Source organism: Manis javanica, chromosome 10, assembly GCF_040802235.1.
Source record: "Manis javanica isolate MJ-LG chromosome 10, MJ_LKY, whole genome shotgun sequence".
Taxonomy (NCBI): domain Eukaryota; kingdom Metazoa; phylum Chordata; class Mammalia; order Pholidota; family Manidae; genus Manis; species Manis javanica.
Genome location: NC_133165.1, coordinates 45,271,396 through 45,289,729, shown reverse-complemented (window position 1 = coordinate 45,289,729; position 18,334 = coordinate 45,271,396). Strand labels below are relative to the sequence as shown.

Genomic DNA, 18,334 nt, shown 5'->3' with positions numbered 1-18,334 from the left:
TTCTCTTGTATGTCTGAGTTTGAGATTGGTTGACAGTGCTGGTTGATGTTTCTACTTTGGCCCCTGAAGACTGGAAGTTGGGGAGGTGCCAGGGAAGGTCATGAGGGTTGAATACAGGAGGGGGGTCGGGAATGGTCATTAGAGATACTACTGATTTGAGAATTTTGCTGTGTGGAGGGATTCTTCAGAATCTGCTCCAGAAGATACTGTGTTCCTGGACCCTGGTCAGGGTTGTCTAAATGACTTACATTAAGGAGGAGACTGAAAGCCCCAGAGTGGACCAAGGGCCTGATCAAGATGGACCTGAATTCCTCCTAACTTGCAGGCCAGGAACTACTACTGCTGATTTGGGAGCTAAGAATAATCAGCTGCAATTGAGAACCTAAAACAACCTGTCACAGGTACTTGACTTGCACACATCCCTGTGAGAGGGAATTATATCCATTTTTTACATAAGAAAGCAAGCTGAGTGTGTCGGTGAAATGTCCACATTAAAATGGCAATCCAGGCAACCAAAGGCCAGACGTGCCAACTTTCATTGAAGGGAGCAGCTAAGAGCACAGACTGGAACTAGGCTTCTTCAGTTCAAATACTGGTTAGGAAACTAAATGCTTGTGTGTTTATTCCCCTCCCCCTCTGTAACCTTGCTGAAATAATTCTTATTCCCAAATGAATTAGTATGTGAGAATGTGCCTAGTACACAAATGCAAGGTGTTTTTTTTCTTGTTAACACGCAGACGACAGGCCAGCCCACTCCCACTGAAAGGAGCGATAACAACGCAGTTTCTTTCCCGCGCGGTTAGGCGCCCCCAAGGCACCGCGCGTGCTCAACCCACCTCGTGCCGCGAGGGATCCCACGGAACTGCCAACGGGACGACGTTATCACCATGCGCGTGCGCAAGTAGCCTGGCAGTTTGCGGGCTAATAAGCCAAGCGCCGGAAAAGGAGAGACGCCGTCACGGGCTGTCGAAAGCTACCTTCCAAGGCCGCGCGCCGCCCAGCGGCCAACCGCCCCCAGCTCTGGCGCTCCAGATCCCTTCTCCTCATTTCGACGCCGTCAGAAAGCAAGCCAATGAACAAAGAGCAGGAAGAGGCGGGATCACCTGGGGGACCGCCCCAAGTACCTACTTCTGACCAGTCGAATTACAAGATTTGACGTAGGGCGGGGATAATCTCACGTATACCCAATCCAAAACTTGAGGGCGGTTACCTATTGCCCACTCCCTGAACTTTGACCCCGCCCTCCGTCTTGACGTACACTTCTCAACCTATCAACGACTTAGATTGCGGAGGGGAGAGTGGGAGGAAATAGAGGAAGGAGGTGTAGGCAGAGGAGGAAGAGGGAGGGAGGTGGAGGAGGGGTAGGGAAGTTCTGGTAGAGAAGAGGCCCGAGATTCTGAAGAAGACAAGAGGTGAGCTGCGCTCGAGCTCCCCCGCTGCCCAAAGGCTGTTCCGGATCCTTTAAGGCACAAGTCAGACAAAGACGGAGGAAAGCAGGAAGAGACTTTTATGTCGGCAGACAGAGAAGCTTTGCCCGTCACCGTTGCCTCACATCCGGGGCTTTGGAGGGCTGCCCCCACCCCCGGCTGCCCCGCCCCCCCCTCCTTTCATGGCGACCGGAGGCGGAGGCTGGAAAATCTGGGCCGGGAGGAGGCCCCTTTAAATCTCCTTAAAGGGGTGGCCTCTGAACTCGGCCGGCTGCAACGCCAGCCTTAAAGGGGACGCGCCGAACAGAAGCTGACAAATTGAGAACTGTGCTGTTAGGAGAACTGGAGCGAGCAGGGATTTTTTACCACTTCGTCTCCCCCACCCAAGAAGTCCTTTTAAGTTCAGCGTAAAGGGGAAGTGACCGCCTGCGGAGGACTAGAAACTTAACTCCCGATCCCTTAGAGGCCTGCTGGTTGGACGACCCTAGACCTCTTAAAGGGGTGGCCTCAGCCGGAGGACTTGAGACACTTTTAAAGGGGAGGTCTGCGTTTCAGGACGAGCTTTCGGCCCCTTTTAAAGGGGTGGCCCTTCCTTTTCCTTGGGGAGACTTGTCTCGACCCCTGGCAGGGGGCGGCTGCCGCTCTAGGCCGGCCGGACTAGGTCGAGTCGTCTTAAAGGGGCCAGGGGCTGGACAACTTGAAGCCTCGCCTTAAAGGGACGGCCGCTCCGTTTTCACCGTTTCGGGCCTGCCGGCCCCTAGGGCGGGGGGAGGGGGCTCTGGGGCTTGTCGCCCCGGGGCGGCGCCGGCTCCCCGGGCCTTGGCCTTGTGGCAAGCTCGGGGCCAGTAGATCCTGCTTTAAAGGGGAAGCCGTGGCCCTCTCGTCCCTGTGCAGCCGCCAGCGTCGCACCTGCGACCCCAGGCCTGCGGACAGGCCACTTCGGGCCCCGCCGCCTCCGGATGCGGCGCTGAGGGCGGTCGCCATGGAGACAGCAGCGGCCACGGCTCCGGGCCCCGGCTGGGCGACTGAGGGGGAGCGGCGGCGGCGGCGCTGCTCGCGCCGAGACCGAGACCGGGAGCAGCGGCGCCGTCGAGGTCCCGGCGGCGATGCGCCCCGGGCCCTTTTGGCCGCCCCGCGCGGCTCCTCTTCCTCGTCGTCGCCGCCGCCTCCTGCCAGGCCCTGGTCGTCAGCTTCGTCTGGAGAGCGGCCCGGAGGCCCGAGACGGCGGCGGCCCCGTCCCAGGCCTCGGCCCCCGCGACCCAGAACTCGGAAGCGGCCTGCTGGCTCGGGCAGCCGCGGGGAGGAGGAGGATGAGGAGGAGGGGGGCGCAGACGATAGGGAGGCCGAGGAGGAGCCTGAGGAGGAAGAAGAGGAGGAAGACTTGATCGATGGCTTTGCCATCGCCAGCTTCGCCAGCCTCGAGGCCTTGCAGGTGGGGCCTGATGGGGCTGGGGACTTCTGGGGGCTCTAGAGGGGCAGAGAGAAGGGTACCGTGCCTGGAGTGGGTGGAGTTGAGGGGGGAATGCTGGCACCCCAAACCAGAGCAACCGGCTCCTCTGGCCAGGCCTCTGCCCCACCCTGGGGTGGAAGGAGGTAGAGCTAGTCTCCAGGGAGCAACCAGGTTACCCTGCCTGAGAGCCACTTTGGTAGTCTGGTCACCCCCTAGAGAGATTGGGAGGTTTCCTTTCTCCATCTACTTTAGTCCCACCTCCTCCTCCATAGAAGGATGCATCTCTAGAGCCCCCAGAGCGACTTGAACATCGGCTGAAGCATTCTGGGAAGCGGAAGAGGGGGGGCTCCAGTGGTGCCACTGGGGAGCCAGGGGACAGCTCTGATCGGGAGCCTGGACGACCCTCTGGAGATCGGGCTCGAAAATGGCCCAATAAGCGGAGAAGGAAAGAGGTGAGCTTGTCCCATATCACTGTCCTTTAAAACTCGGCACAATGACCTTCACATAGATCCATTTCCCATCAGTAATGTCCCTGCACATCGCAAATAGTGACCCCATTGCCTAAGGGCAAAAAGCAAATTTTGAGTGCTCACTCCCCAATCCAGGGCTGACAAAGATGAGTCCACAGTCACACTCACCTGTTTTGCGCTGATACTGTATCTATTTACTTCAAACGTTGATAATTCAGAGATGCGCTAAAGGAACTTGAGTCATAAGTGAATTAGATATGGTCTTTGTCCTCTCCCTTGAGGTGGTCACAGTCTTGCAGGAAAGAAGCAATCTGTGAGCAAATAACTACACTAAAATCTGAGAAGGTACAGAAGGCAGAGATCTGGGAGAGATGCTGCAGAAACCCACATGAGGAAGACACGCATTCTGCCTGGAGGATGGGAGGAAGGTTGTGGTTAGGGAAAGCCCCCTAGGATGTCTTAGTCAGGCCTTGAAGGATAGTCATAAGTTTGCTAAGAGGAGAAATGCGCAAAGAAGTTTTGGGCAAAAGCACAGAAATGTGAGAATCTGGTACATTTAGAAAATGGTCACAGCATTGGCAATAGGAGTAGGTAGCAGCCAGAGAAGCAGCTGGAAAGAGACTGAGAGTAGTTTATGAGTGGCCTTGAGTGCCTTGCCAGGGAGTTTAGACTATCCAAAGGCCTCCCTAGTCAGCCTCCCTTACTTACCTCTGGACTCTGGTCTTTCTCAGGCCTCCTCCCATCATTCTCTGGAAGCTGGATACATAGTAAGTGTTCTCTACCTGTACTGGCCAATCCCCTCTCTTTTCCCCTTTGGGCCCACTCTTCCCTCTTGTGACACCTCTGTCTTTCCTTCTCCCCAGTGTGATGCCGAAAGTGATCTGGATGAGAAGGTGAGTAGGGCTAGAACGTGTTGGGTGGGCAGTTTTACTGCTTGTATAACGAACAGCTTGTATAATGAACTTAAAGTTTTCCTACATGCAGCAGCTTGAACCTCCCCTTAAGTGGGGAACATGAGTTAGTTGAGCCAGGATTAGATTTTTGGGAGGAAAAGGCAGGGGGACTTGAGAGAGTAAATGGCTTTGGTGACTAGAGCTAGTTAAGCCCTTGGAGATAGCAGTGGTTCTCCATGTAAAACCGGGGTAGCTATGGAACTGAGCTGGTCCTTTCTACTGGCAATTGGTCTGCTCTTACAGATTAGATCCTGAACAGAGACTGTGTTCATGGCAGTGAGGACACTAAACCATTGTAGTCAGTGGAAGAGCATAACCTTTAAAGGTGTATTTCAGTTTGTTAGGGCTCATTTGCTTGTTTTGAAATAATGTGTCCTAGCAGTTGGTGTTCTATGCCTGTGCCTAAATTTGCACTCCCTGATGTGTGTCTTGTTTTTGTTTGAAAAGTTGGCTGGGACTGTGGTGAACCAGAGTTCTTTGTCCATCTAAAGAGGGCAGCCACTGACCAGTTCTAACTGTTGTAAGAATATGGGCCCATTTTCAAGAGAACCGGCAAGTCTGAGTTTTTATGAGGAATCTTGGGATTTCTAAAGATCAGCAGCTAGTTTGCTAACACTTGTGAACCAGGCAAACCTGTATGGACCAGCAGTTAATGATATCTGACATTTTTGTATTGATTTGCCTGCTCTTTCATTATGTCAGTGCTGTCTCAATTCAGTCCTTCTGGCTTATCGGATTCTCAGGCTCAGTTGCTCCACTGTTTGCTCCAAGCCTAGGCCCTCAAGGGACCACAGTCTGTGATGGATTGCAGCTAAACTAATGAAATAGACTTAACAGCACTGCTAGTTCTTAGCAGGCTCCCAAGGCTGTTGGCCCCCCTGAGTGAGGACCTGGCCTGACCAGAACCTGACCCTGTCCCTGCTCTTCTTCCCCAGGTCTCCGATGATGACCTCGACCCATCTTTTACTGTGTCAACCAGCAGAGGTCGGTCCAGAGGGCTGTGGCTGAAGACGAGGGAGGGAAACTGGGTGAGCAAGGGCCTCAACCGAGTATTTGTCCTGTCCTGTTCTCATAGCCTCTGGCCCCCACGGCGTCTTCAATGGGAACTGTGAAGCAAAACTCTCTGTAGTCCCTAAAGTGTCGGGCCTGGAGCGGAGCCAGGAACAGCCCCCTGGGCCCGACCCGCTGCTAGTGCCTTTTCCCCCGAAAGAACCACCACCTCCACTGGCCCCTCGGCCTCCTGTCTCGCCCCCTGCACCCCTACCGACTGCCCCCAGTCTGCCACCCCCACCCCAGCCCCAGCTGCAGCTTCGGGTCTCGCCCTTTGGGCTCCGCACTTCTCCTTATGGCAGCAGTCTGGACCTCAGCACTGGCAGGTGAGTGGTCCAAGGGTCTGGTCATTTTCGTGCCAATCCCTACATTCTGACTGGGACATGGGATGGTACCTGTGGGAGGTGACTTGGAAAAGGGTTCTGAGGCTGAAAAGTTTGAGAAACACTGGGATGAAACGTGAAGAGATTACTATAGGATTTATTAGAGTACCCTTTATACATTTGCACTCAGGGGAATCCAGTGTGTGCCCTTCCCCAATTTTATTTGCTGGTGAGACCTTTTTGCAAGGCACATCTGCTAGGAATAGTGTTCTTCGGAACATACTTTGGGAAATGCTGTCATGATAATTGAGAGTTCTGGCTTTGGTGTCAGTCAGACCTGGCTTAAAATTCTTGCTCTGCCACTTACTGTCTGTCTGATTTTCTGACAAGTCACTTAACCTCTCTGGGCCTCAGTTTCCTCTTTCTGTAAAATGAAATAATAATAGTACCTTTGTTCTAAAGTTGTTGTGAGGATTAACTATGCATTAATGCAGTGTTTCCCAAAGTGTGTGCAATCATTGTTAATGGTTTGTGAGAGAATTTCAGAAGTTATGTGAGTAAATCTTTCTCAGCTTTTATGTGCTTTAGAAAAACATGAGTAGTACCTCGACCTCTGATTTTACATGTTACTGCTTGGGTAAGGCTAAGTAAAACAAAAACTGAGTTAAAAGAAAGAAGTAAATGATGGTACAGGTGGTTACGTGGATGCGGCAGCAGTTGGGAAGGTGGTGTAAAATATTGGAGCATGTAAAGCAGGTGGCAGTACTTGGTGTACAGTAAGTGCTCATTAAAGGGTAAGAATCACTGATCCTATTGTCACAGTGCTGTCTCTATTATTGCCATCATTGTTATTCATTTTTTTCTTATTAAGAAAACTAAGGCTCAGAGAGGGGCAGTGACTTGCTTGAGGTCACCCAGGGTGTTAATGGCAAGATGGGTCTAGAATTTAGGTCTCCTATCTCCTAGGCCAGGCCAGCAAGGTACTGCTTCAACTGTCTTAGGGTGGGAACCCAGGTGTCCTGTTGTAATTAAGCGTCATAGTTAGTAATACATTTTGTGCTGTGGTCGAGTCAGAAAAGGGAATGTCGTGGCTAGAGACGTCAGGGGCAGTTGTATGGAAGAAGAGACCTGGAGAGGGAGAGAGGGGGTTGTTGGGTGTGGGAGGTACTTCAGGCTGAGGATGGGTTCCTTGGGCAGGGGTGGGGTCCTGGACCAGGTTCTACCACCCTCCAAGTTGGAGAACCAGGGTCAAGGTATCACCCAGGCTTCTGACCCCCTCCAGTCAGAACTGGCACCTCTCAACCCCTCACTCATCTCCCCACTTCTCTCCCCAGCTCTTCACGGCCGCCCCTCAAGGTCCCGGCCCCTCCCGTGGCTCAGCCTACACCCTCATCATCCTCTTCATCCTCTTCCTCTTCATCTGCCTCCTCCTCGTCCGCGCAGCTTACCCACCGGCCCCCGACGCCCTCACTGCCCCTGCCTTTGTCCACCCATGGCTTTCCCCACCCTGGGCTGCGGCCTCCCCCACCACCCCACCACCCCTCCTTGTTCTCCCCTGGCCCCACCCTGCCCCCACCCCCACCCTTGCTGCAGGTGCCAGGGCACCCTGGGGCCTCAGCCACTAACGCCCTTTCTGGTGAGTTTGGGGTCCTGGCTGGGGGGTGTGGGGGCCATGGCCCCAGGCTTGGGCTCAGCCGGCTTTGGGGCATCTGGACCTAAGCAGACAACAGGGTTTGAGGAGGGAGTGGCTCAAGGCCAGAAGGGAAGGAAGGTCACCTGGGCCCAAGGAGGTTGGCATAGCAGCAGCAGATATTAAAGCCTTCTCCCCCTCCCCTCCCACAGAGCAGGACCTGATCGGCCAGGACCTGAACTCTCGCTACCTGAATGCCCAGGGTGGCCCTGAGGTGGTGGGGGCAGGGGGCTCAGCCCGGCCCCTGGCCTTCCAGTTCCACCAGCACAACCACCAGCACCAGCACACCCACCAGCACACCCACCAGCACTTCACCCCTTATCCCCCGGGCCTGCTGCCACCTCATGGCCCCCACATGGTGAGCTTCTCCTTGGGCCAGTAATGAGGCTCAGAGACCTGGGCGGGAGGATATGGCTTCCAGGGGAAGGCCCTGAGTCTCTGACTGGCAGCTTACTCTTCCCTTCTCTTCCTTAGTTTGAGAAATACCCAGGAAAGATGGAAGGCCTCTTCCGGCATAATGTGAGTGAGTGAATGAGTGAGTGAGTGAGCGAGCGAGCGAGCTTGGATGCATTAATGTGTATAATCCTGACTGTTGGGGTCCAGTCTTCAGCTTTAAAAGCAAGGGTCTTGAGCCTGGGAGAGCTTCCTGGGGGGTTTTAGGTTGGAGGCTAGAGGACTGATGGGCAGACCAGACATGGGCTGCCTCTCCACACCCAGCTTGGACTAGTCCCCTTCTCTCCACAGCCGTACACGGCCTTCCCTCCCGCAGTGCCCGGCCTACCTCCGGGCCTCCCGCCGGCTGTCTCCTTTGGCTCCCTGCAGGGGGCCTTCCAGCCCAAGGTGAGCTTCCAATCCAGACACCACCATCACCTCCCACCCTTTACAAACCCAGATACCCCCAGATTCACATACCTTCTTCCCATTCCCCAAAACCATACCCATTTTCCTGCCCTCCCCTGTGGACCCAAGTTTCTCCAAAGCCATGCTCTTCCCTGTCCCAGCCCCCAGCTTGGTTCTAGACCACTTTTATGCCTGGTGTCAGCTCTACTGACTGATCCCTTCACTCCCCTTTCCCAGAGCACAAACCCAGAGCTGCCACCACGACTGGGGCCAGTGCCGAGCGGGCTTCCTCAAAAGGGGACACAGGTGAGGGGGGACAAGGCAGGTCCTGGGGGAGCTAGCTGGAAGATCTGTGGAGGAAGAACAGGGTTAACTTGAGGGAGAACTACTGATCCTTCCTTTTAATATGTGATCTGTGGTGTCCCAGATAATCTGACATGAGGGACTTTCTGTAAATGACAGGATTTCCCAGAACACAAGGAGGATGAATTTCATGAGGGTTGCCCCAGAAATAAGATGACCAGAAACAATGGTTTTGTAGGGGTTTTCAAATTTTTTAAGTCACAAAACACTTTTAAAAAAATGACATCATACCAGGAAGTCCTGTATGTAAAACAATGAGAAGATAAGCTGCCCCTTTGTGAAGTGGCTTGGGGAGCAGCCTTAGAGCCAGGGCTCTGAGAACATAGTAAAAAGTGCAGGATGTGTTTCCTAAAGGATAGGCTAGACCAGATGTTTTCTAATCTCTTATAGCTATAGTAAAGGCTTTTTTCCTAAAATAATCTTAAACAGATTTTCATCTATTAAAGTTATTAATAGGGTAGTTTCTCTCATTGAGAAACCTGTCCTGCCTGCAAGTTACCTCCTGGGGCCCGGTGATTGGTGAACTTGGTGCTGGAGGGGAGACTCCCAGAGTGGTAGAGATGGGGAAAGGATTCTTAAAAGAAGCAGGGAAGGTTTGAAGGAGTATCACAAGGTCTCGGGTGTTTCGGGGGTTACTGTGGAGTGTGGAGATGAGGTGCCCAGGTATCCGTAACATGTCTGAATTGCCACCAATCTCTGCTTTGCCATCCCCAGATCCCTGACCATTTCCGGCCATCTTTGAGGGTGAGTTTGGTGAGGACCTCAGGCTGCATGAAGTTGGGGGCTGGTATCAAGGTGTTTGGCTGAGGGGTGGTCTTGCTTGGGAATGAGCAAGAAGCCCAAGACATGGAGGCAGCCTGATGTGGAACACAGAAAGGGAAAGCCTTGTAAACCACAGACCTGGGTTCAGATGTAACTACCATGGGACCTTGGGCAAGACAGTTTCTCTCTCTGAGCCTCAGTTTCCTAGGCTGTGAAGTGACCTAGTCATCCTTCACTTGTAGGGATGTTGAACGGGGATGTGTGTGGCAATGTCCAGGGCAGGTCTGGAGTGAGCAATGAGTGAACATTCTTTCCTTCCCTTTCCCTTTGGTTATCCTTCTGGGGCGGCAGAAACCAGGGAAGTGGTGTGCCATGCATGTGCGTGTGGCTTACATGATCCTGAGACACCAGGAAAAGATGAAGGTACTGGGGTCGGAGGGCTGGGAAGAGTGGGCCTGCCTCAGCTCTGGGTGTCTGTCTATAATGTAGCTTGGCAGAATCTTGGCCAGAAACATCGCCTCCTATTCCTGGTCACTGCCTGAGCAGTTCCGAAACTAGCACTAGGTTCTCTGGCTAACTAGGTGGGTGGTCAGGGAGGCTCTGAGAGAGGTAGAGGCCACACACCCAAGCCCTATTTTGGTGCCAGCTAGCCCTTGGAGGGGACTATGGGTGAAAGAGCAAGAGTGGAACCACACCTGGCTCCTCATTTCACTGCCCCTCTCCCTGTCCCATGCAGGGCGACTCCCACAAGCTTGACTTTCGGAACGACCTCCTGCCCTGCCTTCCGGGGCCCTATGGGGCCCTGCCCCCTGGGCAGGAGCTCTCCCACCCGGCCACCTCCCTCTTCACTGCAACTGGTGAGTCGGGCCAGCTCTCTCGAGCCCTGAGGTTCCTTGTCTATAGCCCCAGGCCCACTTTGCGCCCACTCAGCTTCATGAGAATATCCCACCTTTCTGCCCCAGGTGCCGTCCACGCTGCAACCAACCCTTTCACGGCAGCTCCCGGGGCCCATGGGCCCTTTCTGAGTCCCAGCACCCACATTGGTAAGAGCTATGGGCATGTTGTGCAACCCAGGCCTTGTCCCTGACTTACAGGGGTTCTCAAACTGGGACTGGAAATTAGATCAGAGAGGCAACTGGAATGGGGGCATAGACCGGGTTCCACTTGCTTTGCGACCTTGAGCAAATTTGAGCCTTGATCTCATCTGTAAAGTGGGATAGAGAAGGGTGGAGCAAGTACTAGTCTCTGGCAGCTCACACTGATCTCTTAAAATAGCCAGTGGTAGGGAGTACTGTGCCACATGGAAGAGGAGGGTGGAGGAGAGCTATTCCAGCCTTGGGGTGAGCGTGGTCAGTGTTTCCTAAATCTTGTCAGCCTTCTTAGGGAGGTTTATCCTGGATTTGGGTAGACAAGGAGGAATTGAGCCTGATGGCAGAAGGAATGTTCTTGGAAAAGGAAATTATAAGGTTCCCATAGTGGGATAGGTTATTGTGACTGGCTGTGTGACACATGCATGAAGTTAGGGTCAGGTTGGGAAGGGCTGCATGTCAGGTGGAGGAAGCCAGCAGAGGTTTTCAGGCAAGTGGCTTACTACAGAGCTGGTCCAGGTGGCCAGTGTGAGGCAGTGTGCTATAAGAGCTTGACCTCTGGAGTCAGAGAGATCCTGGGTCAGGGGTACCACTCACTGGCTAGATAACCGTTAGCAAGTCACTTCACCTCTCTGAGCCTGTTTGATTATCTGAAAGTGGGAATGATCCTGTCTGCCTCATAGGACTTGTTGTGAGGTTAAACAAACATGATCCATGTCAAAGCTCAATGCCTTTCCTGACCCAAAGAAGTGCTCAGCACCTGCTTGTTAAAACCAAGCCTTCCAGGGCCCAGGGGCCTGCTTGTTGATCTGCTTCTTCCCTGCCAGTGTTTGGTGCCTGCTGAGAGCCGCCCATTGTTCTGACCATCCCCCTTTTCTCTCACAGATCCCTTTGGGCGTCCCACAAGCTTCGCCTCCTTGGCTGCCCTCTCCAACGGGGCCTTTGGAGGCCTGGGCAGCCCCACCTTCAGTGAGTGCTGGCTGGGGTGGGGTGGGTAGGGACTGTCGCAGTGGGCTCTAACAAGGGGTGGGAGGATACCTGAGTGGGACCTCCCACTCATGGCTCCTGTCACTCTCTACTTCACCTTCTGTTTAGACTCCAGCACCGTCTTTGCCCAGAAAGAAAGTCCAGGGGCCCCACCAGCCTTCGCCTCCCCGCCAGACCCATGGGGACGTCTGCACCGCAGTCCTCTGGCCTTTCCTGCCTGGGTCCGGCCCCCTGAGGCCTCCCGGACACCAGGCTCAGACAAGGAGCGGCCTGTGGAGCGGAGGGAGCCCTCTATCACCAAGGAGGAAAAAGACAGGTATGCTTCCTGCCACCCCATCCCCTGTAATGTCTGCCCTCCCCTTCAGCCTGGTTCTAATCTGTGGAGTATCTTCATTCTCTTGCCCTATGCCTTCTGTGCCAGGGATCTCCCCTTCTCAAGGCCCCAGCTTCGAGTTTCTCCTGCAACTCCCAAGGCCCGAGCTGGTGAGGAGGGTGCCAGGCCAGCCAAGGAATCAGTGCGGGTAAAGGAAGAGCGGAAGGAGGAGGCTGCCGCCGCCGCCGCCGCTGCCGCCGCCGCTGCCGCCGCCGCCGCTGCAGCCACCGCTGCCAGCGGGCCTCAGGGCCTTCACCTGCTGTTTGAGAGGCCTCGGCCACCCCCCTTCCTGGGCCCTAGTCCTCCAGAGCGCTGCGCTGGCTTCCTGGAGCCAACTTGGTTGGCAGGGCCCCCTCGCCTTGCTAGGCCACCCCGCTTCTATGAGGCGGGTGAGGAGCTGACTGGACCGGGGGCAGTGGCTGCTGCCCGCCTCTATGGTCTAGAGCCTACCCACCCCCTGCTATACAGCCGCTTGGCTCCTCCACCGCCACCTACTGTGGCCCCAGGCACCTCTCACCTTCTCAGCAAGACCCCACCAGGAGCCCTTTTGGGGGCACCACCTCCACTTGTGCCCGCTCCCCGGCCTGGTTCCCCACCTAGGGCCCCTGGCCCAGCCCGGGCTGACAGGTGAGGGAAGGGCAAAGGCAGGGGCAAAGCTCCATCCCCTTTCCTTTTGACAAGGTTCTAGAGCTGAGGTTTCAAGCCAGGGCTGGAGGGCAAAGGTAATGACCTCACTAGCCAACTCTGAGGTCATAGAACCTGGGAGCAGAAGCCCCAACCCCTGCAAGATCAAGCATCAGATGGATCTTGGGGTCACTGGAGGGCAGAGGTCACAAGCCTCTAGAGAGGATGTGTGTGTGTGTGTGTGTGTGTGTGTGTGTGTGTGTGTGTGTGTATGCGCACGCGCATGTGTGTGTTGTGTCTGTGTGTACATGAGGGGGGGGTCATTTCAGAGGTCATAGCTCATGATCTCCTGAGGTGCACCATTACCTTCTCTGAGGGCCCCTAGGCCCTTGGCCCACCTCCCCAAGGGCTCACTAAGCCAGAGGCCAAAGTGCCCCACCTCCCCTTCACCTACCACCCAAGTCCTCATTGCCCTCAGGGCTGGGGGAGGAGGGGCTAAAGGAAGGGGGGTTCCATGTACATATTTATCTCCCCTTCCACATAGCCCCCAGGACCTTTTGTATTTTTACAGGGGTACCCCTCCCAATAATTCCTTTTCCTGGTTAATTAAATCCTCAGACTGGTGCTGTGTTCCTAGCCTCTGGCCTCTCTCTGGGGGTAAAGGGGATTGCAGGGGAAAGAGCTGGAGGGGACAGTCAGGAACCCAGGGTTTATCCATGGGAATACAGGGTCCAGCAGGAGGCAGACTAACAGGGGAAGGGCCCTGGGTACCTAGGTTGGACAGAAGGGCAAATGTTTCCTGCTTGTCTGACAGCCCAGGTTTCCCTGACTTGTTCCTGTTACTTCTGTGTACTCCATCCCCAAAAGGCTCAACCTCTAAGCTCCAGACTCGACTTCTTAGTGATTCAGTACCCCCACTCCATTTCCAAGTGCCCCCAGGACTCCTGGGCCCTGCTCTCCAGAACCCTGTTCCCCAGACCCCAGCCCTAGGCTAAGGGGGGGACCAGAAAAGGTCATCATGTACTACACACCAAAGAAGGGGGTCGGCCCAGGGGTGGGCCACATAGGCAGCACCTCTTGGCAGCAGCCCCAGCCTTCCCAAAGCAGCAGGCGCCCCCAGGCTGGGGGCCCAGCCTAGAAGGCAAGGGTCAATTTAACAAAAAACATCGACTTTTTTCCCTGGTGGGGCTTATTCTGTAACATGACTTGCAGATATTTATATAAAAATGAGTGTTACAATGAGGCCCCCTGGCTCCTTTCAGTGTGTGTGGGTCACCTGGAAGGGGGTTGGGCTGGGTGCTGGGGTTACGGAGGGTTGACCATACTGTCCATGCACTGATGAAGGTTTTCCCCTCCCTCACACCTGTGTGAATTGTTCTACTTCTGGATAGATGGATTAGAGTGTTGGGCATTGAGATATGTACTATCTTGCAACTACCTATTTACACAACATTATTCTTTGGTGTAATCATTAGAAAAAGCAAGGATCTAAATCCAGGCCACGCATAATTGAATTGTTCCAGCTGTATCCATCTCCTTAGGAAAGATAGCCATTACTCTGCTACCACCAAACACAACAGGGGGAAGACTCAAGTTCAGATTGCACAAACAGAAGTAAAAATAGGTCATCCAGAAGGAGAAACTTAGCTTGCAGACAAGATTTCACACTATATCTGCTTTCCATTTGTCCCCTGAGATGGGGTATATGATCTCCACATTGCCACTGTCCACTCCATTCTATTGCTTAGGAATGGGCTATTTCACTATTCAGGGTGTGGAGCTCTGAAATATTTTCTAGATAAGTATATCCAATCTCTCCTAGATCTCTCCCACAAGTACTTCAGCCACCCCAGTCACCTGGATCTGATGCTGTGCACCCCACCCCTGCCCCATTTCCATTTCTGTGAGTGTTACCAGCACCCATCAGCAACCTTCCTCTTAACTTTACTTGATTCACTGCTTGAACTGCCTTTTATTCTTTCAACCACAGTTGACTTCATCAGGCCAGGCGCTGAACTACAGGCTGGGGATACACAGGTAAACAAAGTCTCACCTTTCCTGGAGCTTAAACAACGGCTGTAAAAGGGGAGCAACAAGCGCATACCGTTGTATGTGAAGGGAAGGAATCCCAAAGGCTATCTTCTTGGGGCCTGGCCTCATAACCACCATGTTCAGTGTTCTGACCCTAACTCAGGGAATCTCCAGACAGAGATAATGGGGAAGTCCATAAATGACAGTTGAACTGTGGAAAAACCAAACCAAACCAAAATCGTTCACCATCATTGAGGCTGCTATTCAGAAATAAGTTTCTTTGTTTTGAAAGAGCTCAGCAGAGTAGCTATGTAATCTTTTTTTTAAAGGTATCATTGATATACAATCTTATGCTCAGTTTTCACATGAGCAAACTTGTGGTTACTACATTCCACCAATTATCAAGTCCCCACCACATACTCCATTACAGTCACTGTCCATAAGTGTACTAAGATGTCAGAGTCCCTATTTGTCTTTTCTGAGCTACACTGCCCACACACACCATACACCCCACAATCCCCTTCTCCCTCTCTTCCCACCTGCCCTCCCCAACCACTCTCCTTTGGTAACCACTAGTTCCTTTTTGGAGTCTGTGAGTCTGTTGCTGCTTTGCTGCTTCAGTTTTGCTTTGTCATTACACTCCACGAATGAGGGAAATCATTTGGTATTTGTCTTTCTCTGCCTGACTTATTTCACTGAGCATAATACCCCTCTAGTTCCATCCATGTTGTTGCAAATGGTAGGATTTGCTTCTTTCTTATGGCTGAATAGTATTCCATTGTGTATATGTACCACCTCTTCTTTACCCACTCATCTACTGATGGACACTTAGGTTGCTTCCGTATCTTGGCTGTTATAAATAGTGTTATAATAAACACAGGGGTGCATATGTCATTTTGAATATGTGATCCTGTTTTCTTAGGGTAAATTCCTAAGAGTGGAATTTGTGGGTGAAATGGTATTTCTATTTTGAGTATTTTGAGGAACCTGCATACTGCTTTCCACAATGGTTGAACTAATTTACATTCCAACCAGCAGTGTAGGAGGGTTCCCTTTTCTCCACATCCTCAAAAGCATTTGTTGTTTGTCTTTTGGATATTGGCGATCCTAACTGATGTGAGGTGATACCTCATTGTGGTTTTAATTTGCATTTTTCTGATGATTAGCGATGTGGAGCATCCTTCATGTGTCTGTTGGCCATCTGAATTTCTTTGGAGAAGTGTCTGTTCAGATCCGCTATCCATTTTTTAATCAGGTTATTTGCTTTTTGGTTGTTGAGGTGCATGTACTCTTTATACATTTCAGATGTGAACCCCTTATTGGATATGTCATTTATGAATATATTCTCCCATGCTGTAGGCTGCCTTTTTCTACTGATGATGTGTTTTGCTTTACAGAAGCTTTTTAGCTTGATATAGTCTCATTTTTTCATTTTTGCTTTTGTTTCCCGTGCCCAAGGAGATACATTCATGAAAAAGTTGCTCATGTTTATATTCGAGACAGTTTTGCCTATGTTTTCTTCTAAGAGTTTTATGGTTTCATGACTTACATTCAGGTCTTTGATCCATTTTGAATTTGCTTTTGTGTATGGACTTAGACAGTAATCCACTTTCATGTAGCTGTCCAGTTTTGCCAACAGGACAAACATCCAGCTGTTGAAGAGGCTGTCATTTCCCCAATATATACCCATGGCTCCTTTATCATATTTTAATTGGCCATATATGTGTGGATTTATATCTGGGCTCTCCATTCTGTTCCATTGATCTATGGGTCTGGTCTTGTGCCAGTACCAAATTGTTTTGCTTACTGTGGCTTTGTAGTAAAAGCTTTAAGTTGGGGAGCATAATCCCCCCTGCTTTATTCTTCCTTCTCAGGATTGCTTTGGCTATTCGGGGTCTTTTGTGGTTCCATATGAATTTTTTGTTGTTATTAATTTTTTATTAAGGTATGATTGATATAAACTCTTATGAAGGTTTCACATGAAAAAACAATGTGGTTACTACATTTGCCCATATTATCAAGTTGCCACTCATACTGTCCATCAGTGCAGCAAGATGCCACAGATTCACTATGTACCTTCCCTGTATTACACTGTTCTCCCTGTGATCTCCCACACCATGTGTACTAAACATAATACCCATCAATCCACTTCTTCCTCCGCCCCCACCCACCCTCCCACACCCCTCCTTTTTGTAACCACTAGTTTATTCTTGGAGTCTCTGAGTCTCCTGCCATTTTGTTCCTTCAGTTTTGCTTCATTGTTTTACTCCACAAATGAGGGAAATCATTTGGCATTTGTCTTCCTCTGCCTGGCTTATTTCAATGAGCATAATATCCTCCAGCTCCATCCATGTTGTTGCATATGGTAGGATTTGTTTCTTTCTTATGGCTGAATAGTATTTCATTCTGTATATGTACCACCTCTTCTTTATCCATTCATTTACTGATGGACACTTAGGTTGCTTCCATATCTTGGCTCTTGTAAAAGTGCTGCGATAAACATAGGGGTGCATAAGTTTTTTTGAATCTGAGAAGTTGTATTCTTTGGATAAATTCCAAGGAGTGGAATTCCCAGGTCAATTGGTATTTTTATTTTTAGTTTTTTGAGGAACCTCCAGATTGCTTTCCACAATGGTTGAACTAGCTTACATTCCCACCAGCAGTGTAGGAGGGTTCCCCTTTCTCCGCATCCTCATCAGCATTTGTTGTTCTTAGTCTTTTTGATGCTGGCCATTCTTACTGGTGTGGGGTGATATCTCATTGTGGTTTTAATTTGCATTTCCCTGATGATTAGTTGACGAGGAGCATCTTTTCATGTGTCTGTTGGCCATTTGAATTTCTTCTTTGGAGAACTGTCTTTTCATATCCTCTACCCATTTGTTAATTGGGTTATTTGCTTTTTGGGTGTTGAGGCATGTAAGTTCTTTATATATTTTGGATGTTAACCCCTTGTTGGATATGTCATTTACAGATATATTCTCCCATACTGTAGGATGCCTTTTTGTTTTGTTGATGATGTCCTTTGCCATACAAAAACTTTTTAGTTTGATGTAGTCCCAAGAGTACATTTTTGCTTTTGTCTCCTTTTCTTGATGAGATGGGTTCAGGGAGAAGGTGCTCATGCTTATATTCAGGAGATATTTGCCTATGATGTCTTCTAAGAGTTTTATGGTTTCATAACTTACATTCAAGTCTTGAATCCATTCAGACTTTACTTTTGTGTATGGGGTTAAACAGTAATCCAGTTTCATTCTCTTGCATGTACTGTCCAGCTTTGCCAACACCAGCTGTTGAAGTGGCTGTCATTTCCCCATTGTATGTCCATGGCTCCTTTATCATATATTAATTGACCATACATGGTTGGGTTTATATCAGGGCTCTCTAGTCTGTTCCATTGGTCTATGGGTCTGTTCTTGTGCCAGTACCAAATTGTCTTGATTACTGTGGCTTTGTAGTAGAGCTTGAAGTTGGGGAGCATAATTTCCCCTGCTTTATTCATCCTTCTCAGGATTGCTTTGGCTACTCGGGGTCTTTTGTGGTTTCATGTGAATTTTAGGACAATTTTCTCTAGTTTGTTGAAGGATGCTCTTGGTATTTTGATAGGAACTGCATCGAACCTATAGATTGCTTTGGGAAGGATGGCCATTTTGACAATATTAATTCTTCCTATCCATGAGCATGGGATGTGTTTCCATTTATTGGTATCTTCTTTAATTTCTCTTATGAGTGTCTTGTAGTTTTCAGAGTATAGGTCTTTCACTTCCTTGGTTAGGTTTATTCCTAGGTATTTTATTCTCTTTGATGCAATTGTGAATGGAATTGTTTTCCTGATTTCTCTCTTCTAATTCATTGTTAGTATATAGAAATGCTACAGATTTCTGTGTATTAATTTTGTATTCTGCA

General features: G+C 50.9%; 1 protein-coding gene across 2 annotated transcripts; it reads left to right on the top strand.

Annotated features, from left to right (window-relative positions):
• The first annotated feature begins 1,319 nt into the window (after nucleotides 1–1,319).
• FBRS (fibrosin) lies at nucleotides 1,320–13,644 on the top strand. 2 transcript variants are annotated; one of them, XM_037019554.2, is made up of 18 exons: nucleotides 1,320–2,859; nucleotides 3,153–3,329; nucleotides 4,079–4,114; nucleotides 4,211–4,240; nucleotides 5,236–5,284; nucleotides 5,376–5,676; nucleotides 7,008–7,309; nucleotides 7,516–7,721; nucleotides 7,838–7,882; nucleotides 8,108–8,203; nucleotides 8,441–8,509; nucleotides 9,281–9,310; nucleotides 9,680–9,751; nucleotides 10,065–10,185; nucleotides 10,291–10,371; nucleotides 11,302–11,385; nucleotides 11,512–11,719; nucleotides 11,825–13,644. In XM_037019554.2, the coding sequence occupies exons 1-18, from the start codon at nucleotides 2,410–2,412 to the stop codon at nucleotides 12,405–12,407; spliced, it is 2,940 nt and encodes a 979-aa protein (XP_036875449.1). In that variant the 5' UTR covers nucleotides 1,320–2,409; the 3' UTR covers nucleotides 12,408–13,644. The 2 variants fall into 2 exon arrangements, with proteins under 2 accessions (XP_036875449.1, XP_036875448.1); XM_037019553.2 differs by having other exon boundaries at nucleotides 1,321–2,859; nucleotides 3,150–3,329.
• Nucleotides 13,645–18,334: the final 4,690 nt, after the last annotated feature.

Bases quoted from the DNA above. Each gene is read 5' to 3' on its own strand.
- FBRS (XM_037019553.2), top strand. From the start codon at position 2,410: ATGGAGACAGCAGCGGCCACGGCTCCGGGCCCCGGCTGGGCGACTGAG. The intron at 9,311-9,679 runs GTGAGTTTGGTG...CTGGGGCGGCAG, and splicing joins ATTTCCGGCCATCTTTGAGG to AAACCAGGGAAGTGGTGTGC. The intron at 10,186-10,290 runs GTGAGTCGGGCC...TTTCTGCCCCAG, and splicing joins CTCCCTCTTCACTGCAACTG to GTGCCGTCCACGCTGCAACC.